We start from the raw sequence: 21,608 nt of genomic DNA on the forward strand, positions 1-21,608 counted from the left end.
AAAAAGAAGAGGTGCTTATACAAGTAGCCACACACGTGGTTTACATTAATCTTCACACCAGCATGCTCCCTGAATTGGTTCAACTACATCATGGTTTTAAATCATCCCTAGTTATTCACTAATTCATTAAATATACCGCTTTGCTTTTTGGTTTAGTCTTTACAAATAGGACTAAATTAATCAGTCTTCATTTTGTACAGCGTAATCTATAGGATAAAGTGTGGAAAAGGAAAAGGAAACGTGTCAAACATGGTTGAGATAATGTTTTGACTTTAACATGTCCGGCTGATTTTTACCGAGGAAATTCATAATTTGGTGATAGGCTTCACACTTTATGGCTACAAACGATTCTCATTTCCTTGATTTTCTGTTTGATTTCTATGCTTTCTCCTTGAACTGTAAGTAAAGATCCCGTTTTTAGGTTATTTTTCTATTTTTAAATTCATGCACATGCTCCAAGACATTCAGGATATTAAATGCGTATGTTTGTGTGCGCGCGCGTGTTGCGGCTCTACGCACCTTGTCCACTGTCCACAAAACTTGCAATAGTATTTGCAGCTTTAGAAGAGCGGAAGAAGCTGGCGTTCAGTCCCAGCCTCTCTGCGGCGGAAAAGGTTTTATAAATAGACAGCATGTAGTCGTGAGGCTCAACCAAGTCTTGACTGTGTCTGTCACGCAATGGCAGCGCGTAAAACTCTTTGAAATGCTTCGAAGTGTTTGGTTCATCTAAAATCCTGCTGCTCTTTGGAGGCGGGGAATGAACAACGAGAGCGCGCAAACAGTGAGTTTCCCAGATTAACAGCAGAGCCCCGCAGTGGAAAATCAAGTGATAAAAATCCATGCTCATCCAAGCCGGAGCCCGTGGAGGTGGCGGAGACCACGGGCAGAGCTCAACTCCTCAGCATCCGCTGCGCAGCAAGTGGCCGCTCCGCCGAGTGCACACCACTCCAGGCGGTGCGACCGTTTAAAACGATCACGCCCACCCAGTGGTGTTTAAGACTAATGGGGGCGCAAAGCAAAACTTTCCAAAAGAGTTCTTCCCCAGCTCGTTGTCACCTCGTTTTGGGGGCCGCAATTGGGAAAGGATGTGACTGCTTCCAGTCTTTTAAAAAAGACTCACACGATCCTGACGGTGTCTAAGTAAAACATCTCCTCTTTTCCATTTGTCACTATTTCATTTTATTTCGTTTCTTTTTTCTTATTCTTAAATGCTCTAAGACCAGTTCTGTGATTCCGACAGGATGTGTCATTAATCACGGTGTTTCTCGCCCCCTAGTGTGGCGCAACCATATGCGCAGAGAGATGCAGCAAATAAGGCGTTTAGCCAATCAGATTCATCCAGTACCATGGACAGAGACATTCTGGGGCCCAACAGCTGCGGGGGCCAATGTCCTTAAAATGAAAGACGACCAGGGCCACATAAACAAACAAAAAAACAATAAACAAAGGGACACACAAACAAAAACAGTCCTTTGTTTCTTTGAAAACTCTGAGTTGTGAGATGTGTGTGTTTCTGGTCACAATTTTCAATAAGATTTTGAAGAAATCTTTGGGGGGCAGTTTGGGAATGTAAACACATGGTCTGTATAACACGTTCTGCTGGACCTCAGTGCTGCTTTTGATACGGTCGATCACAGCATCCTGTTACAGAGACTGGAACATGTGATTGGGATTAAAGGGACAGCACTAGACTGGTTTAGATCATACTTATCTGATAGATACCAGTTTGCTCATGTCCATAGCGTTCCCTCTTCATATAGCAGGGTTAGCCAGGGAATTCCTCAAGGTTCTGTACTTGGACCAATCCTCTTCACCTTGTACATGCTTCCCTTAGGGAACATTATTTAGCAGCATGGAAGAAATTTTTATTGTTAAGCTGATGACACTCAGCCATGAGAGGCCATGCTAATGCTAATGATTGGTTGAATCCGCGGACTCTACTGAGAAGACAGGAAGTGACACAATACATTACAGGGTTCGTTGGTGCACTGTGCACGTTGTGTGTTGGATTCACTTTATTTAAAATTGAATACTAGGGAAATTTTATTGACTCAATAACAACAAGGAGAAATAATTCATATTAAACAAATACAGGACTCCGCCGATTCAACTGATTAGCATGGCCTCACCATCTGTTTCACCCGGTGTCTCACTCTGTGTCTGGAGGCGAGACTTAGCGAGCTTGAAACACGGTTCCGCGGCTTGGAGTTGTCTGGAGTTGCATCAGGTAGCCTGGACTATTGTAATTCTTTATTATCAGGGTGTCCAAACTCCTCTTTAAGAAGCCTCCAGCTGATCCAAAATGCTGCAGCCAGAGTTCTGACAGGTATTGACAAAAGAGATCACATAACTCCTGTAATGGCATTTCTTCATTGGCTGCCCATTAAATTTAGAATAATTTTTAAGATTCTTCTTCTGACCTACAAGGTCCTCAGAGGCCTAGCTCCATCCTACCTGGAGGAGCTAGTGATACCTTATCATCCCAATAGACCGCTCCGTTCTCAGAATTCTGTTTTACTTGTCGTCCCCAGAGTCTCTAATAGGAGAATGGGGGGCCGAGCATTTAGCTACCAGGCCCCCCTGCTATGGAACCAGCTCCCTGTCCAGGTACGGGAGGCTGACTCCATCTCTACTTTTAAAATTAGGCTTAAAACCTACCTCTTTGAAAAAGCTTATTGTCACTAATTCAGTAGTTCCAGTTATTATCATAGACAGACAAATTATCATACTTAGGGGGTCGTCTAATCATTAGGTCACATCTTAGCTATGCTGCTATAGGCCAAGGCTGCCGGGGTCCAGAAACATGATCACCTGACAGGCCTCTGTCACCCCACTGGGTCATGGTTTCCTCTCCTCTCCTCTCCTCTCCTCTCCTCTCCTCTCCTCTCCTCTCCTCTCCTCTCCTCTCCTCTCCTCTCCTCTCCTCTCCTCTCCTCTCCTCTCCTCTCCTCTCCTCTCCTCTCCTCTCCTCATCAAGTAGACTAGTGATGCTGTTTCTTGTGTAGTTTTTCTGCTTTTCCCCCCTTCTGTATTCATTTACAGGTATCGCCCCTCTCCTCTCCCTCTCCCTCCCCTCTCGTCTACTCTCCTCTCTTCTCCTCTCCCTCTCCTTCTCTCTCTCCCTCTCCCTCTCCTCTCCTCTCCTCTCCTCTCCTCTCCTCTCCTCTCCTCTCCTCTCCCCTCCCCTCCCCTCCCCTCCCCTCCTCCCCTCCCCTCCCCTCCCCTCCCCTCCCCTCCCCTCCCCTTGGTTCTAAGGACCAAGTCAGATAAGAAATCAGAGAACTCAGACAGGAACTCTGAATGTGGCCCAGCAGGGGGCCGATATACAACGACAAACAGAAGTGGCTTTTCTGTCCTCCGGTTCAGATGGGCGATGCCAAGAGTCAGGCTTTCAAATGAACTGGAGCCATATTTTGGTCTAGGAATAACTTGGAATGATTGCTGCCACTCCCCCTCCTCGACCAGTAACACGAGGAACATGATAATTAAGATGGGTAGGAGGAGTAGATTAATTTAAGCTCACATACTCCTCCTCCTGAAGCCAGGTCTCAGTAAGACAAAATAAATCAATGTGATGATCCGCTATCAGGTCGTGTACTAACAAGGATTTACACAGAGATCTAATATTTAACAGTCCACACTTAATTCTGATATTAGTTTCTCCAACTTGTGCTTTGGTATTAATTTTAATAAGATTATGGTGATTGACCGCTCCCCTGCTCTGTGCTTGGTGAACATTTAACCGTGGAACAGAGACTATATGATCAATCACATTTAAAAACAAATATTTTAAATCTTTCAGTCAAATCTGAAGACCAGCTCTTTTTGTAGCCCCTCTCTGATATAGCCACATGAATCTAAATCTTAATGTAAATATATACCCTTCTTGGCTATACAATAATAATCATCGTCATCGTCATCGTCACCATCACGTGTTGCACGTTGTTTTACCACCAGGGGGCATAAGTCAACATTTATACAGTAATCAACTGTTTTACATTTTCTTAAAATACAAATAATTCTGTGTCAGAGATGAACATGAAAATGAGGTAGAGGACTAGCGCAACCTCATTTTCATTTACAGAGGAGAATGACAGCAAAAATGAGTTATGGCCTCAACATTGAGTGAGGTCAGCCTGTCATTAATTCCAACGAATCTCTGACGAACCCATGCAGCCATGCTGATAGTGGCAAACATGTATTGCCAAAAGTTTGATGTGCTCATGCTACTTGCATGTTTGGTTTGCTTTTAGGTCAATGGGGGGGTCAGAAACATGGAGATCAACACGTGCAACATGAACTCATCAGATGGCAGAGAACTAAACTGGTCAGTGGAATGCACGGAACTTTTGCGGGCAGGTGCTCAGTGAAAAATAAGAGCACGTGGAACTGCCTAATTATAGCAGAGATTTAAAAAAGACAAAACATAAAACACAACAAAGAACAAACAAGACAGGCACATGTTAAATGTAACTGCATATTTATTTATAAAGTCAGTTTGTTAATAAAATTGCTCGACCCTCCAATTTGACTATGTCACTGATCAGGCAATCACACTGTTTTATCTATGCACACAAGCAAGTTTGTGACAAGATGGTTGCAAAATACGAAAAAATTGTATGGGACAGACGATTGCAAGGTACAGCTTAGCAAATGAGCCTTCGGGGAAAACACTGCAGCTGATTCATTAATGTGTTTACCTGGCTGGTACACTACTATTTACTCAATTAAGCCAAAGGAGACAGCGGCTGGCTTAGGGCAGTTGCTTACAGGCAGGAAATGAAGGGCAGAAAAAGCTCTGGAGACGGCCGAGTTAGGACTGAGGAAGAAGGCACTGGTGGGGTCAATAGCCTGGGGGCAAGTAGAAATGGTCTTTGTGGCAACCAGGGTGGACAAGACCAATGACAAAGACCAACATGGGAGAGGAAGTGCTGGCAGGTACAGAGGAATGGATCAGGATGGTGGGAATGGAGCAACAAGGAGCTTGAACTAAAGGCTTTTTATGACAACTGCAACTTAAGATGCAGAGACAGACACAAGATGGCCATGGACCCAGGGGGCAGATCTGTGGGCAAATGCTGCTGGGACACAGGTCAGGGCCTGATCAACCCTGGTCGGGTGATGTTGAAAGACCCAAACACTCAATGACCCAGGTCACATTGCTGATCATGTGTCCCAGTGCATCCGCAAGATGTATTTTTCACATACACCCCATTTAAAGGACCAAATAGGGGGGTTTGTAATGGGGCATTTAAGGCAGAACACTGAACGTTCTGAACAGTCAGACAAAATAGCGCACCCTTTCACATCAAACCTACAGGACAAAATTAAACTGCATTTCTGCACTGATGTGATTCTAAATTAGCATATTTCAGAAACTTCTTGACATTCCTCTCATAACTGAATAAATGACTAATGGGGAGGAGTTATGGGGTGAGGTTTCAGGCTCAACAGAAACAGCAGAATTAAAAGCTGTCTGAATTCCAACAACAAAAAACCTGGAATTATTAAACTAATCAGATTTTTGCAATTTTCTGCACCATGAGTGATTTTACTTCTTTACTTTATGTCCTATTCTCTTCTGTTTGACAGCTATTGCAAACAACACTGAGCTTCTTTCATCACCAAAACAGCCTTTTTTCAGCTAAGAAAAGAAACACAGAAACAAACTGAACATCTAGCATAATGGCGCTCCTAATACAAAAATGGACAGTGAGGTAGGATGTAAAAATCATAGATCATTTTAGATCCTTTACCTGGCCAAAGAATGGCTGAAGGAGTGATGAAAAAACAAAGCAAAGCATGCTTCTCTGCAATCAGGGCATATGTTCTTTTTTGCAGGGTCAAAAGTGTAAACTTTGTGTTGGCGTAAAACAACACGAGCGATGTTGGTTTAGTCTGACAGCAAGAGTGAGGAAAGGACGACAGAACAGAACCATCTTTATCTACTTCCTCTAGATGTTCCAGAGCTGTTCCACCCAGAAGTGCTTCTGACACAAGATATCAGGCATGCACCACCTCCCTGTGCCCGTAAATGATAAAACTTCAGCCAGCTAAAGCTTTATCTACTGTTGCAGAGGTGGTCATAGTTACTCCAGGCTGAATGGGGTTTAAGGTTCAGGGTAGTTGGAATGTTCTTGTCCAACAGGCCGGGATGAGACACGATATACATGAAATGTTATTTCCTACAGGTATGAATTATGCTGTTTTTAGGATATTACCCGGTACATTTCTTTATTATGGCGGACAGAATGGGGTTGTTTTTTTTTCAATTTCCTTGCTTTTTTGGTACCTGAATACTCACAATATTTGGTAGAGTTGCTTAATTTAAACAAGCTTTTCACAATAACAACTAGAAGTTTGTCCCAGAACTGATGTAAAACTTTGCTGGAGGCTGGAACCTTATAGTGGTAATGGCAATACCTTTATTTTATTGTCATTAAACTGAAAGTTTAAATACTGTAACTTTAATAACTTAGAAACAAATGCAAATGATTTGTAGTTCTTCAAGCCCTTTGTTTTGATGTACTAAATCTCTGCTTTGTAGTGTCGCTACTCTGGATTTAACAAAACAGCTGCAAAAATTTCATTTGATTGGTTTTTTTTACTGATGTTTCTGCCTCTGTTTGTCCGATTAACATTCATGTTCCAGATTCACCTATCAGTATTTCCTTCCGGCATTTAAGGGAATCTTTAAATAATCACTATTTCTGGAAGGGAAATTATGTCATTCTTTCCTCTTCTCTGTCAGGGGGCTGAAGAAATCAGTGTGTCACCAAAAACAACAGACAAGACAGTGCATGTGACGACTAGTGAAGTGTTTAACAATATCCCATATTAGACAGCAGTAAGTGTTTCACAACACAATTTGATGACTAAAGGCTTTACACGTCTGCGAAATGGTACTTTAAAGCCACCCATGCATATGTTAATAGTATTAACAGTATATCATAAAAGCTATAGAGAAATAACTGCAATAATTTCTATCAGTAATAATGATAATAATATGTTGTATGTAATGAGTGCAATTAAGGCATCTATGTTTATGTTTTAATAAGCTTTAGTAAGTGTATTAGTTTTAGAGAAGTGAAAGTTCTAAATAAAGTAAACCTGACAAATCTAGATTCTAGAGAACGTCAAAGCTTTACTCATCGCCACCATCTGACACAGTTTAGCTGAGATCTGGTTTAATTTAAGCAATACTGTTGCATTGCTTAAGAATATTAGGGGAGATTGCTGTAACAAGTGTTTATGCAATACAGGATTTTAGCATTTAAATTTAACTTACATTACCTTACAAAGACTTTTCTTGTACAACAAAACAACACAGGTCCACAGGCATTTAGGTGAAACCATTTTACCTGGGGGCCTCTCTGAAAAGATGATTATAGGTGGCGCTGGTGAGCTATTTTTGTTTTAATTCATCCATTTTTGTGAATTTTTGAGAAATTTTAGCCCCCTAAAAAAGCAATTCACTTCAAGGAAGAATCATTAAAAAATAAAATAAATAATAAATGAAAATAATTATATATATATATGAATACAGTTGCCTTGTGAATCTGAGTGTTAAATAAATGGAAACTGAGCCAGACTACTGATATTTATCATGGATGTTGTGTAAGAGCATGAGCTAATGTCTCCACCCCTCTCCTCCCCCAGCTGCAGGTGAGGGGTGGAACATTGAGAGTTCATATGTGTGTTGTGTGTCCTCCCACTGTCACACACAGTCTATTCTGACCACATCTCAACACTAATCTTCATGCTGAAAGAAAACAGGTGGGTTGAACCTCTTCTGAAAAAGGTGGCATTTTATTTTATTTCATTTTATTGGGGAGGGGTTCTTTTAAGGTTAAGCTACATTTGTGCAATAATTAAACCACTTTGTACTTTTATGTCATTTAGTCATTGTATTGAATTCGACTTTTGCTGGTTACTGTAACGTTAAAGTTGCCCGTTTGTACTCTGATGTGTCACCACTGTGTGGAAGGCTGACATCCTAGAGAAGAACAGTCGATCCAGACGTGGGAAAATGAGGGGAACATCCTGGCTGGAGCCATGGTGGAGCTCACTGGTCCTCTTCCTCCTCCTCCTCCTCACACTCTGCTGCAGTAAGAAAAAGACCAAAAGTTTAAATGGGTTGGACAGAACTGCCCTATAGCCCAGCCTGACCGTTGCTATGTTTGTGTATAATTTTAGTCCAATATTCGCTTTTATTTCAGGTGCTCAGAAGGTTAATTACATATGGCCTCGCACAGGAAGCATCAACGGAGGAACGCATGTCACCATTGTGGGAAGCGGTGAGTCACTGAACTCTAGCCTTCTCAGAAGTGTGGCACAATCAATTGAACACATATTTTTATCCTATAGGTTTTGCACAGGAGAGACAGTTCCAGTTGAATCCTACAGATGATAATTTTGGCAACCGTGTGATGTTTGTGTCAAGCACCCTGTCGTTCCCCTGTGATGTGGAGAGAGACTCCACGCACGGTGGCCAGATCTTGTGTTACACCAGGTAGACCCGCTGGCCAAAAATGGGTTGATTCTTAGAGGGTATGGAAGGGGAATCATTTATTTTGTTCCCTGCAGAGCCATGCCAGCAGATCTCTATGGCCTCCATGTCGCTGTGGATGGTGTTCCGACTAACGTGTGCGGTGGAAATCATTTTCATTATTACTGCAGGTTTTCCGTAAGTTTGTTTGTAATGTTAACAGTTTACACCATAAAAATGCACTATTTCTCTCTCCTTACCTAACTGTAACTCTCCCCAGAGTGTCAATTACCGCACACCAACGATCCACACTGTGAGTCCGATCACTGGCCCCCCAGGTATGGCTGCCCATCTCGGCTAAATTTAGCTTTGTTGCAATGTTGCTTGAAGCCACCACTAAGTCCATTTTAATAAACTGCAGGCACCGTGTTCACAATTCGTGGAAGGATCTACACTGATGTGTATGGGAGCAACACTAAGCTGAGCTCTAATGGACGGGATGTCAGATTTCTAAGGTATTCATTTAATATGGGGGAGGAGGGCAGCTCATTCTGTTGGGCACAAGAGAAGTGGAAGGTTCTCAATTCGAACCCCAGTGTGGAAAAAACCTGCCCTTGAGCAAGGTACCGAACCCACAATTGCCATGAACTGGCAACTCTTAAACCTGAACCCTCAGCAGATTTGTCTAGGGTTTCAGTTCATTATTACCATTAACATTTGTTTCCCTATTTATTAGGCGTCTGTGGTTTTGTATCATATTTCTGAAAGAATGTTGTGTTAATTTAAACGTGTTTGCGCCACACTGTTACTTTCCATCATTTCTATTCTTGGAAAGTGGTCTTAAAAACCATCAGAGTGTTTTAAGATCTTTCCAGGTCATCTTAAATCTGGCTTTAGGGAGAATGCTCAGCCTTTCAGTTCATTTGTCCTTCAGACAGATTATGTTACGACTAGAAACGCAAGGACATAATCCCAAAATGCAGAAAGGAAACGAAACTCAAAGTCAAAAAATTATTTAAGGTATTTACAAAATTTACAAGGGCTCAAAAAGGACTCGAATGAGACGCAGTGAATAGTGTTCTTCGATAGAGGTAACCTCAGAAAAAGAGAACACACGAGAGCTAATTTAAACCAGAACAGCAGCATTACAAAGTCAGAGCACACTCAGCTCCCAACAACAAGGACGGAACACTTTAACACCAACGGCTGCAGCTGGCTGTTGTTGGCTGCTTAAAACGCCTCCCAATGATGCTGATCAGCGGCAGGTGTGGAAGCAGCGCGAGTCAGGAAACAGGTCACCAGCGCCCCCTAGGGGAAGCACACAGCAACAAAACACAGGAGCATGTCAGATTACGCATAATTCACAGTTTCTTCCATAACTAGTTTAATGTTTGCAGCCAGACTCCTGTAATAGATATTTAAATTACATTCAGTCCGATCTGGACATTCTATGAAGTCTCCAAGATGACATATAATATTGCATATCTTCTGATTAAATTAGAGCTATTTCATGTAAAATCTTAAATGTCCTGATTTCAGATCCTACATCGGAGGGATGCCATGTGAACTGCTCAAACCACAGTCAGATGAGCTGTAAGTACAATGTAAATTTGCAAGAATGACTTTGTTTTTTCATTGTGTGACACTGTTTAACTCATTGGTATAATGGTACAAACGTTTCCGCAGGTACCAGCTACAGCTGGACAATGAAAACTCTGTCTGGGGATACATGAGTTGCAAAATGACGGGGACGTATGTTGGTAAGCTGGTTTTGTAAAATCTTCCGTCTAAATATCAGAAACTGTTCCTGAGAATGTTTTTTGTTGTCTCCTACAGGGCATCACAACTTGTCTTATATTCTCGACAATGACTATGGAAGGTACAGAATAGTTACATTAACCTTTCTTTTACATAAAAAAAACAAAACACTGAGAATGATAGACAATTAGGAAGTGCTAATAAAAAATAAGCATATTTTTTGTCGACCCTACAGTCAATATAACAATTAGTGTAATGATGTCTGTATAAAAAAAATCTTTACATTTTTAGGAGTTTACCAGACAAGAAATTATTCAGGGTTTGGGGTTTGGGAAAGCTCTCGATGACCCAGACTTATGCAGGTATGTTAGACACAAAGATGTCTGTTCACCAGAATGCTTGCACTTTCTTTGAGGAATTGTTTAATCGAACACTCAAATGTTTGTGCCCAGAGGTGACTGGAGTCTCCCCATCCCAGGGTAGCACCATGGGTGGAACCCTGTTGACCATCCACGGGCGCTTTTTTGACCAGACCGATCAGCCAGCGCGCGTTCTCGTCGGAGGTAATCCAAGTTTGCAGACGTTGGCAGTGTCGTGACAACTTTGACAACAACAGACAATAGCTGTGTTTTGGAAAACCGATGCCGTGCGTCTCCACGAAACATGACACATCGCTTGTGTCCAAAGATGTGGTGATAATCCTTTTCACAGAACTAAGTACCACATGTCAAACACAACAGACCGTGACAAAAGGCTTGGCTCTATTTTTGATAGTCTGAGTTCAGGTTTTCAAATGCGCTTTTTAAACCTGCTTCAGGTTAAAATAATAACAATATCATCTCATCATTGAGCTGTTTTAAAGCTAGAGTGATGTAACTATTTTAACTGAGGATTGGTTCTGATAGGAATTTTCATCACTGGACAAAAGACATGGGTTGTTTAGAGTCTTCAGGGAAGTCATTCGTAAAACATTTACAGTTCAGTAACTTGGTGGGAAAATTAGGTTTGCATTTGTTTTGGACTTATATCTTCTTTCATTCACCGTCTTCAGGTTTGCCTTGTAAAATCCAGAGTGTATCCGATGACAGAATAACATGCGAGACTGCCAAACCGGATAGAACCAGAAATATGACAATCTACCCAGGTGACAACGCTTTTCTTCTGTCCTTTTGTCTTTTCTGTGACCTAACCATCCTGTCTTTTTCCGTCCTGTCACATCATTTTGTGCACTGTCATTATCTCAAGAATGCAGCATTCACATCAGACGTGTCAATCTTGGGAGAATGTTTGGCATCGCCTTGTCACGAGACGATGCGATCTGCGACAATTTGTCAAGGCTTTGGTGCTTTCATTGTGCCGTGAACTGTAGCATGATAACAGTAACGTAATGTAAGAAAAGGCCACATGTCTACAGGTTGAAACAAATCTGAGCATCAATCAGTTTCAATTTCTGAAAAGAGCATGTGAGCTATTTGGAAGTAGTTAAAGTTCATGCTTTTAAACAACTCATAGTTTAATGTTAAAATGCTGCAAAAAATCTTCAAAATGACCAGATTAAGCAATTAAAACACAAATGCAAATTGACATTGAATTTGCTTTCTCATTTGATTCCTCAGAAGGTTTAAAAAACAGCCTTTTTTCCTGAAACAGACCCTCAGTGACTCATTGATTCCTGCCATAATCCTGATCCACTGTTATGTATTTGAACTCAGGTGGAAGAGGCTTGAAGCTGGAGGTGTGGAATGACACCAGATCGTACCAGCTGGCTGACATTTTTACCTTTAATGAAAGCCGACCAGGCTATTCATCTGAATGGACCGACACTTTGCCAAAAATATTTCCATTTGATTCACACTATTTTAGCAGTAGAAGCAGAGGCTTCTTTGTCCCTCCAGAGAATGGAAACTACATGCTTTATATCCAGTGCGATGACCGATGTGAGCTCTATCTCAGTAACTCCAGTCGCCCCGAGGATAAGGTCAGTTTCCGTCGAATGCAAGAAAATGGAATGATGGTTGATGCACATGCTTCTAACACATTTTACAATTTCAGGTGAAAATTGCCTACCAGGCGCGTTATACCTCCAATATTTTTGCAATGCCATCACAAAGGTCTGAGTTAATGGCTCTAAAGGGAGGAAAATAGTAAGTTTAAGATTATTACTTTGAAGAATGATGTGGAATTAAGGTCATTTGTGTTTCCAGAAACCCCTCAAGTTTGTTCTTTAAAGTCATTTTTTAAATTCTTTTTTGAGCTACTACCTGGAGATTCTCCATCAGGAGTTTGTGGGTGCAGCGTCCGTCAACGTCGCCTTGTTCCGTGAGAAGAGCTCCTTCACGGAAGCCCAGACTGATGATGCTGTCAATGAAGTTCAGAACATAATTGCCGAATACGATGTGTTTGATGATGAATACGTAAGTTGCTGCTAACTTTTTAGACATGCTTCATTACATGTGTATTTTGTTGACGCCACACCTTCATGGAGATGTGTTTGAAGACATTTCAGTGTATCGGAGCATGGTGTGTTTCTGTGTTCCCTAGGTGGAGATAACTGCCTCTATATGCACAAGAATTCAATTTTATTTATACAGGGTCTCTTAAGATCAGGTATATGACAGATACCCTGAGCCTGACCCCAGAACAAACGATTTAAAATGTAACACATGTAACAACTCAAATTATATTGTGTTGGCAGAAGGCAGCAACAGCAAATAATGTACATTCTTGCCTGCTGAATCTATGACATCTACTTCGCTCACTGTCATCTTTACCCAGGTGATAACCTTTACATCTTGGCCCAACAACACTGTAATAGTCAGAGAGGTTCAGACTGTTACTGTTCAAAGCAACTGTTCCAGCCAGCTATGCAGCAGTACCTTCTACACCCTCGGATATGAAGCTGCAATGACTGGTAATCTGTTTACTGTAAATGAATATATGAGATGTGCTTTCATCCGCCGCAATTGCAGTAAAACCATCATATTTATTCAAAATCTGTACATTTAGGTCCAATTCCAGTCGGCGCCTCAGCAGCTGTGGTGGAGGCAGCGTTGAACGACCTTTGGTCGATTCAACCTGACACGGTCCAGGTCACAAAAGAGGAAGACAGTCAAGGATCTCACTACAGGGTCACATTCAGTTCTGACAGAGGTACAAAGGGTGTCTCCACTTGTTACTTTTCAAAGAGAAACCTCAGTGAGGAATCAAAGAGGAATTTCTTTTTTTTTGCCCTTTATGGGCTCTAACTTGTGCAACTATCATACTTAGTTTGAGCAAAGTCTACAATTGGCTTTGGTTTAAAATACTTTACATGTCGGACCTTCGTCTCTAATTGTTGTGAAGGCAGGATGTTTGTTCAATGATGATCCTCTGTACATTGCTGGCTTTGTGAGTCTTGTCATCAGGCGTCGCAGAGATCGACCAGATTAGAGAAGCAGTGTCTAACATTGTCATGCACGCTGCAATAATGTTGCTGTGAATATTACAGCGCACAGCAGTTTATTTGTCGTATTTAAACAATGTGCAGTGGGAAAAAATAGAAAGACATGGGAAAACCAAGGAAAGAATGTCTCTAAAATGTATTATTTTATGTAGTAAAAACAAAAATTGATGGTATTAAGGGTAAATCAACACCATCAACTTTAAATCATCCTATTAGGAGAATTCAAATAGGATCTGTATTTAATGTGTAGATGCCTTTTTAATATAATATATATTAATCTTTTAATTGCAGGTGATTTCAAGCCTCTGAAATCTGAAGTGTTTAGTTCTGGCACCAGGGTCACTGTTTCTGAGGTTACCAAGGGTAGAGGCAACCTAGCGACCTTCACTTTGCTGTGGGCTGGGGTTCCGACGAAGCCCATCGCCTTCAATGCAACAGAGGCCGAGGTTTGTTGTCCTCACAGGCCAGATATGAACTATTTGAGACCGAGTGTGTTTGGGTTTTATTTTAAATTCTTTGTGAATAGGTGCAGATGGCTCTGGAAGATATGATGAAAGGCGAGTGCCCCAGTGAGGTCCTTAGTGAGGAAGGGACACAAGTGGCATATTACAACGATATGGAAGAAAACACTTCCCAGGTAAGTGGAATTCAAGCTGTCCTGAAATGTTGAAACATCGGACAATGACATTAAGCTTTTGGAAATGTCTTTATTCTTGCAAGTTTACCAACGGTAGGACGGGAACAGCAGTGAAGAACTGCAGTTTCTGTGGACAATGGTCACTGATGAATGCTGAGGTTCTTTACACCAAAGAATTTGGAAACAGTTATGGCGAAATTTCCCTGGATGCCCATCCTACGGTAAAACCCACAGCCTCCCTCTTTTGTCATGGCTAATGAAAAATAAGCAAGGATGTGTGACCATATCTTTCACAACACACAGTTATGTCATTTTTATGAATGCGTTTCCAATCCTTTTTTGTAGCTTTGCTTTGCTTACAAAGGAATGTTGAGAGATGAAGTGGGACTGAAATTCAGATACTTGAACAGTCAAGGCATAGCCAGTGAGGCGACGGCAAAGATCAACACACTGTTCACAAAGGGCAATAAGTAAGAAAAATTTAAAACATTTGGAAGGTGACTGCAAAACTCTGAACTAAACTGCCACATTGTTTATGCATAAATAGGTGGAGTTACAAGTGCATGGACATGCTAGGTTCACTGCAGGCGGAACACATCGGAAGCGCATACAACCTGCAAGAGATTTATCTGTACAAGGACGATTCTGAGTCAGATTTTTACGTAGATGTCATTTACATTGGCCAGAATCCCACCACATACGATGTCAATGGTATGCAATGTGATCATTTCAGTTTACAGCCGTGTTTTAGCCTCAAAACGAATCATATTATATTATATTATATTATTTGTTCTATATTGTGACGTTTGAGCAGCTTAATTAAATTTGTTTTTTTTCTTAATGTGAAACAGCCAAACTCTTCAAACCTAAATTTTGTCTCATTCCAGCTGTTGTACAGAAGAGAAGACCGCCACCCTTCGAGAGCGCTGGTCATTACTTTGAGGAGTTCAGTGTCAGTAAATCCATGTGGAATGATTCTCAGATTTCCTACCAGATTAAAGCCATCCCAGCAGACTGTGCTTCCGGTTTCCCGCTGCTGGAACTTGGCTTCATGCAGGTAGGACATAAGAACATACATATCTGCTCTTTCTTGTGCTTTAATCAGGTGAAGTGTTTTGTAAGACCACATGCTGATTTCATTTCTTTTAAAGACCAAGGCGGCTGATGATGCCTACAGTTGTGTTCTATAACACCTGAGTTCAAAACACCCTGCTTGGTTATTCTACTAAGATGTAACAGTGACTAATGGTTGCATAAAAACAGAATACATATGGTTCTCGGCCACTGGCCTCCTTATATTTGCTTTGTAAAATCAACACAAATACCTTGTTAGAACTGGGTACAAATAAAAGTTATTCTGAAGTCATTTCTGACAGCTTATAGTACCATTTGACAGCAAGATTTCACAGATTTAGCACCATGATTTCTAAAGAAAATTACTCAGTTGTCAACTGATTCAATTTTAAATGAAGTGATTATAATTAATTTCTTTATGATTACAAGGGAGAAACCCAGTATTCTTCAATAGTTGTAAAGCTTAACCTGGAACTACCACTAAAGGCAGTTTTCTTTAGTGATTTAGCAGGTTGTTAATGAAATAATGAAAGTTGTTTATTTTCCATTTACATTTTAGCTGCTTAATAATAGTGATGATATGGCTGAGTACATGGAAGGAGCGACCACTGTCAATATCACACGCCTGCACAGGGCCACCCCTCCTCTGCAGGGAACCTTTGATGTGGAGATTTTTGGAGGTCAAGCCCAAGGTAGTTACAACATAAATACTATGGCCTTATTACTGTAATGAATTTTAATCATCCTGGAATGATGCACATTATTTCACTTGAAAGGTTTAACTTATTCCAGTTTGACATCTAACTTAATTCTCAGTATTACCACTGTAGAACTACAGCCAATTAAAATGATGAGAACATTGATTTGTGATTAAACTTCCAAAAGGAGAAGCTGATATGATTACTAAAACGCACAGGAAACAGATCATTGGTTAAAAAAATAAATAAATCAAAAAATAAAAAGATTAAATTCTACAGTAAAGAAATGATATGGGGTTTGATTTATTTACATTTAATGTTATAATTACAACACTGAATGTTGAACGGTGAATTCCAGTCCCTTGTGTTGGATCATATGCATATCTGTAGGGCTCCGAGAGACAATAAAGAGGTGGTTTCTGTCAGAGGAAGGGGTCTGACCCAACCTTCTCTTCTTCTCAGGGCTGTCTGTGGACATAGATGAGAATGACCTGAAGTATGCTCTTGAGGGAATTGAGGGGATGGGCCAGCTCAATGTCCAGTGGCAGGGAACCTGCCGCTCACCCAAATGGAGAGTTGAATGGCTCACAAACCCTGGAGACCAGCCTCTGATCCAGGTCAGAATACTCTTCTCATCATCAGAGTGACAGTACCACCGAGTGACAGAACATGCCGTGTAATATGTACTGATATTGAAAGTATAGTTTTTCTCTTCCTCTCTTATGGATTTTCCTGTTTCCGGTAGAAAAAGTAGAAAAAGTCACGAATGTTGTGGATTTCACACAAGAAATGGATGATTTACCAAGTTATAACTTTGAAAGCCTGAATGGTGACGAGGCATAGTTAGTTTTAGGAAGGATCACAAACGAGGTCAGCAACAAAGACAATTCCTTCTCATTACAGGTTAATGACTCATCAGTATTTGGTGGGACAAACATAGTTGTTTCAGCAAAAGAGAAGAAAAAGGGAGGACTGTTGATGCGGAGTATTGCAGGTGATCTTCTGCGTGTCTGGGAATCTAAACCACAGGTACAGCCATCACTGGCAGAGTCTTTGACTTTCAGCATTATCTGAAGCCCGTGGTTATGGCTAATTAACTTGTTGAGTAATTACTGCATCAGGCTGCAACTGAAGACATTGATATGAATTTTAAAGGCATATAACGTTAAGCTGTATGTCACTCGCATGATGCTGTTTGCAGGTGGAGGTTTTAATCAATGGAATCCCATCCCATTGCTCTGGTGACTGTGGATTTGAATGGTCTGAGGAGAGGACACCAGTTGTGACAGGAATCAGCCCAACTCAAGGTGTCCTACAACAATTTGATCATTTTAGTCAATAGAAGGCCACAGTTTGAGCACCAAGCTTGAGTCATTACATACAAAAACAGTACTGGCAAAATATGAACAAAAACATTTAGAATCCACCATTTAGAGAATCGTAAGTCCTGAAATCTCACAATCTAATGAAGAATTGGTGTAACCTATTGCTATTTATGTCCCCACAAAAAGGATCGAATGGGCTGGGAACTCTTCTGACTGTTACTGGGACAGGCTTCATGAGCGAAAATGCCTCTGTCGTTGTGGGAAATGCAAAGTGCCACGTTGAGCAGATAACCAGTGAGTGAAAGGAGTTCAACAAAGAGCATCTAACAACAAATTGCTAATGTGTTCATCATGTTATGGAAAGATTTTCTTCTGACTTTCTTCAAATGGATTTCCACTCAGATACCACTCAGGTGTGCAGACTGGGCAGTGCCAGTGCTGGTACCTACCCTGTGATGGTCAGCTTCCCTTCTTTGGGTTATTCACATTACACAGATGGAAATGAGCTCAATTTCACCTACCAGCTCATTATTATCTCTTTCTCTCCATCCTCTGGAAGCATAGCAGGTAAGATGTCACTGGAGCGGAATTAGAGCAGCCAGAATTCTAATACACTAATATTACTAGACAATATAACTACGGTTTGTTTTATTCTTTGAATAGGAGGGACTCTGCTCACACTAAGAGGTTTTGGCTTTAGTGAAGACGCCACGGTCATCATTGGCAGTAAGGAGTGCAAAGTTGTTCATGCTGCGGACACTGAATTAAGCTGCAGAAGTCCAGCTGTAAGTGTACTGACTGTTAATATAGCTTTACTCTTTATTTAGCTAATATTGTTATTATTTAGAGATTTATGGGACCTAAAAATTAACCACACAGTAGATCTGACTGAAATTGATGAAATAAGTGTGGAAAAACCTGTCAGGCCCACTCAAATAACGATTACCTAATAATATATCTGTGAAGTCATGACCCTCGTCTCTTCTTGTTAATGCACCTGATGGAAAGCAGTATTGCTATTTAGTTATTTTAAATGTATTTAATAAATCTATTCTTGTAAATGCAGGGAACAGCAGGATCCCAAACCATTACAGTGACGGTAGCAAACCTGAGTCAGGCTGCCAGCAGCTCCTTCACCTATAATGCTAGTCTAACACCACAGATCTCAGGCCTGAGTCCAACCACTACCACTGTTACTGGTGAGCTGGGCCTTTCATTCCAATAGCATTACAGCAATGTGAGATTATTGTTGGAGGATTCCTTCGATTATGTTTGGGCCAGAAACTGGAGGATGGGTGTCTTATTAAATGTCAATGGAAATCCTATCTGTCCATGTTTTTGCTGTTTTGCATCAGCAAAAGAATTAGGACAGTGAATTAGTGAATTTGATCTTATGACACTGCTAATAGTAATTATCTGTTGTAGTCTGTTTTCTCCCTCATGCTACCAAATCCAACAGGGTATGGCCTCTCTGAGTATGTAACTGGTGAAATGGCCCCATAAAGTAACATATTGAATAAGGGTAATTACAGGTGTTTAAGGGAGTATTATTGACAGCATGTTCGTATTTGGGCTCGTAATGTGTCTCGGTTACCTAAAGAACGTGGAAGCCCTGTTTAAAATGTTGAAGAGCCAGTTTATCTTTTTTGGGCTCTTACAGAAGTTAGGGATGTGTCGACTAGTGTTCTTACACCAACAACACCGAAGCATCCACTTAAGTTCACAGGTGTCAAATGGAAACTGTAAAAATAACAGGTGCTAATTAACTTTTCACCCGTTTGAAAAACTTGTTGAATAGTAAATGAATGTTATCTTTGTGTAGGACATAGAGTCCTCACCATCCTGGGTTCCGGCCTAGGAGGACAAGCCAACGACAGTGTGGTGTTTGTCGGAACAAAGGAGTGCGTCACACTACAGTGGACGCCAACAAATGTCACCTGCGCACTCCCTGTGCTGCCGCCAGGCCTGTATGAGCTGTCTGTACAGGTTGGAAACAATGGCTACCCCCAGACAAGGTACAGTTACAGCAAAAGACTTTTTCACACTCGGTGATTTGGAATGTTGTCAGTGTTTGTGGACATACCACCTGAAAGATTGTTGACGTTATCATGAACCGCCTTTTAGGCTCGACATGATCTTAAGTGTTGATTTGTAACAAGGTTCAAACGTACAAAGGTTTGTTTCATGTCATAGATTGCTCAAGACCTGTCCTGAGTTTTTTAAATAGTCTGTGATAAACATCGATTCACAGATTTGTTTGAAGACACAATGAACTGATCAAAATCAGTTATAAAAACACATATGTTATTATTTTTAATTTAAATGAATTATTTTATTTCTTATAGCAACGGTGTGAATGCCACTATTGAATACATCTTGGAAGTCTATAGCATCTCTCCACTGTATGGATCCCTGATGGGAGGAACCAGGCTCACTGTTTCTGGATCTGGTTTCAGCAACGGAATCGCTGACAACAAAGTCTCCTTTGGTTAGTGAGAGAAGTTGATTTTGATGTGTGAGAGATCCTTCCTTTAAGCCAACTAGCAGAAAACTTGTCCCATTTTCTGTTTTTTTAAAACAGAAAGAAAGTTGCCCTATAATGCTGCATCGGTTCAGATTTCCTACATGATGTCATGCATTTTGTGTTGCTGTGTGACAGGAGAAGCCGAGTGCGAAGTCAAAGAAGCCTCAGAGAATGAGCTGCAGTGTATTTTGCAGGCAGAGGAGAGGACCCATATTGTCACCAACCAGGGATCACACCACAGTAGGTGTACACTTCTATACATGGGTTTGTGTCAGTGTAAAACCAAATTTAAGCAGGCATTAGAGTACAATAGCTTAGATGATCTTAATGGAATCTGCTGCAAAGGGAGTGTATTCAAGTGTATTCAACACCATGCGTTTTCATATTTAAAAAAAATAAATCTAATTTTATAATTGTATTTAGCATAATCTGATATATCGGATGTGACTGTCGCAGTTCACGGACAGGGATACGCTTGGAGCACCTCCTCGCTGATAATATTGGTTGGAGAAGAAGTCCGGTGGGTTTGGGATGCTCCAAGCATGGTGAACATTGGATACCGGGTCTTCAGTGTCTCCAGTCCAAGTGGCACCACCTATCAAGGGGGGCCGTTCAACAGTGGAGACATTAAAACTGCTAAAGGTGAGACACAACAAAACAGTAGTGAACTAAATATGAGCTTAATGGGTTTGTCTTTAGTTCTTTCTTAGGAAAATCACCTCTTACGGTGGTGGTAGCTCAGTCCGTAGAGGACCTTCAGAGCTCTGCTGAGGTACCCTTTAGCAGGGTGCTGGCAACTCATCTAATGGCTGCCTTCACCCATATGTAGCTGGGATATTCTCCAGCACCCTCCCCATGACCCTCAAAAGGGATTTAGTGGCCAAGAAATAGAAGAAAAACCTTTTAGACTTGAGCCAAATGTCTACGGTTCAACTGTACCTATTTTTGCAACTATGAGAAAAGAAATTTGGAAGTGTGAGAGATATTAAAATGACAAAAAATTTTAAAAGCTCTTTCGTCCAAATACATTTGGGAGATTTACTATTTCTTTTTAGCCAGACGTTGTGCCACACCTTTCATCATGAGTCGGATGGGCATCAAGATAAACTATTGTTTACTGTTTTCAAGGTTCCTTCGCGTACCGTTTTACTATCCCTGGCGTGTATTACTACAGCAGTGGCTACCTAGATGATGATAATGTCAAGGTGATGCAGGGAGTGGTGAAAGTCGAACCTCGGGAGGACAAGAGCAACAGGATTGTTGTTCATGTGGGGGGCATCGAGGCCAAACATGGGACAGCAGGTGAATGTAAAAATAACTTTCTTCAGTAAAGTTCTAAAAATGTATATGTAATAATTTAAATATTCAACATTTTCCCACACTTTTAGGGACACATCGTGTTTCCAGAGCCACTTCAGAGTGTGTTGCTTTGCCTCAGTGTCTGCAAAGTAACAGGACTTCTGACCCCCTTTCCCTCATTGCCTCCACTTGTTCCACTCCAACCGTCCACAATATCTCTCCCAACCAGGGATCTTACCACCAGATCATACATATCCAGGGCACTGGCTTTGGTGACACGACCTGTGCTGTTGAGGTTAGCAGCAAATGTTCATTTTTACATTTATTTTAGTAATGAAAACAGAAATTCCTCTGGACAGGAGG

General features: G+C 41.1%; 2 protein-coding genes across 9 annotated transcripts in view; one reads left to right on the forward strand and one right to left on the reverse strand.

Moving 5' to 3' along the window:
- Positions 1 to 931, reverse strand: part of LOC101072670 (growth/differentiation factor 6-B) — a 2,861-nt gene extending 1,930 nt beyond the window's left edge. Inside the window, exon 1 of the mRNA XM_003979639.2 lies at positions 520 to 931. Coding sequence (XP_003979688.2) covers positions 520 to 847 — 328 coding nt within the window. The 5' untranslated portion in view covers positions 848 to 931. The remainder of the gene's footprint in view (positions 1 to 519) is intronic.
- A 5,147-nt stretch (positions 932 to 6,078) lies between these two features.
- Positions 6,079 to 21,608, forward strand: part of pkhd1l1.1 (PKHD1 like 1, tandem duplicate 1) — a 33,273-nt gene continuing 17,743 nt past the window's right edge. For 5 of the 8 annotated variants that reach the window (XM_029845088.1, XM_029845091.1, XM_029845092.1 and 2 more), the window contains exons 1-41: positions 6,079 to 6,191; positions 6,752 to 6,847; positions 7,331 to 7,400; positions 7,660 to 7,776; positions 7,988 to 8,108; positions 8,220 to 8,297; positions 8,368 to 8,512; positions 8,587 to 8,686; positions 8,769 to 8,826; positions 8,910 to 9,003; positions 10,028 to 10,081; positions 10,175 to 10,248; positions 10,325 to 10,367; positions 10,538 to 10,608; positions 10,699 to 10,809; positions 11,298 to 11,390; positions 11,959 to 12,224; positions 12,299 to 12,390; positions 12,501 to 12,660; positions 13,022 to 13,157; positions 13,253 to 13,396; positions 13,980 to 14,134; positions 14,215 to 14,325; positions 14,409 to 14,546; positions 14,671 to 14,795; positions 14,873 to 15,036; positions 15,213 to 15,382; positions 15,959 to 16,091; positions 16,560 to 16,714; positions 17,001 to 17,126; positions 17,299 to 17,404; positions 17,609 to 17,716; positions 17,825 to 17,989; positions 18,086 to 18,207; positions 18,489 to 18,621; positions 19,245 to 19,437; positions 19,768 to 19,910; positions 20,082 to 20,186; positions 20,403 to 20,588; positions 21,075 to 21,254; positions 21,335 to 21,540. In XM_029845088.1, coding sequence (XP_029700948.1) covers positions 8,030 to 8,108; positions 8,220 to 8,297; positions 8,368 to 8,512; positions 8,587 to 8,686; positions 8,769 to 8,826; positions 8,910 to 9,003; positions 10,028 to 10,081; positions 10,175 to 10,248; positions 10,325 to 10,367; positions 10,538 to 10,608; positions 10,699 to 10,809; positions 11,298 to 11,390; positions 11,959 to 12,224; positions 12,299 to 12,390; positions 12,501 to 12,660; positions 13,022 to 13,157; positions 13,253 to 13,396; positions 13,980 to 14,134; positions 14,215 to 14,325; positions 14,409 to 14,546; positions 14,671 to 14,795; positions 14,873 to 15,036; positions 15,213 to 15,382; positions 15,959 to 16,091; positions 16,560 to 16,714; positions 17,001 to 17,126; positions 17,299 to 17,404; positions 17,609 to 17,716; positions 17,825 to 17,989; positions 18,086 to 18,207; positions 18,489 to 18,621; positions 19,245 to 19,437; positions 19,768 to 19,910; positions 20,082 to 20,186; positions 20,403 to 20,588; positions 21,075 to 21,254; positions 21,335 to 21,540 — 4,722 coding nt within the window. In that variant the 5' untranslated portion in view covers positions 6,079 to 6,191; positions 6,752 to 6,847; positions 7,331 to 7,400; positions 7,660 to 7,776; positions 7,988 to 8,029. The remainder of the gene's footprint in view (positions 6,192 to 6,751; positions 6,848 to 7,330; positions 7,401 to 7,659; positions 7,777 to 7,987; positions 8,109 to 8,219; positions 8,298 to 8,367; positions 8,513 to 8,586; positions 8,687 to 8,768; positions 8,827 to 8,909; positions 9,004 to 10,027; positions 10,082 to 10,174; positions 10,249 to 10,324; positions 10,368 to 10,537; positions 10,609 to 10,698; positions 10,810 to 11,297; positions 11,391 to 11,958; positions 12,225 to 12,298; positions 12,391 to 12,500; positions 12,661 to 13,021; positions 13,158 to 13,252; positions 13,397 to 13,979; positions 14,135 to 14,214; positions 14,326 to 14,408; positions 14,547 to 14,670; positions 14,796 to 14,872; positions 15,037 to 15,212; positions 15,383 to 15,958; positions 16,092 to 16,559; positions 16,715 to 17,000; positions 17,127 to 17,298; positions 17,405 to 17,608; positions 17,717 to 17,824; positions 17,990 to 18,085; positions 18,208 to 18,488; positions 18,622 to 19,244; positions 19,438 to 19,767; positions 19,911 to 20,081; positions 20,187 to 20,402; positions 20,589 to 21,074; positions 21,255 to 21,334; positions 21,541 to 21,608) is intronic. The other 3 variants (XM_011608858.2, XM_029845089.1, XM_029845090.1) reach the window with 3 other exon arrangements.

Source organism: Takifugu rubripes, chromosome 12, assembly GCF_901000725.2.
Source record: "Takifugu rubripes chromosome 12, fTakRub1.2, whole genome shotgun sequence".
NCBI classification, from domain to species: Eukaryota; Metazoa; Chordata; class Actinopteri; order Tetraodontiformes; family Tetraodontidae; genus Takifugu; species Takifugu rubripes.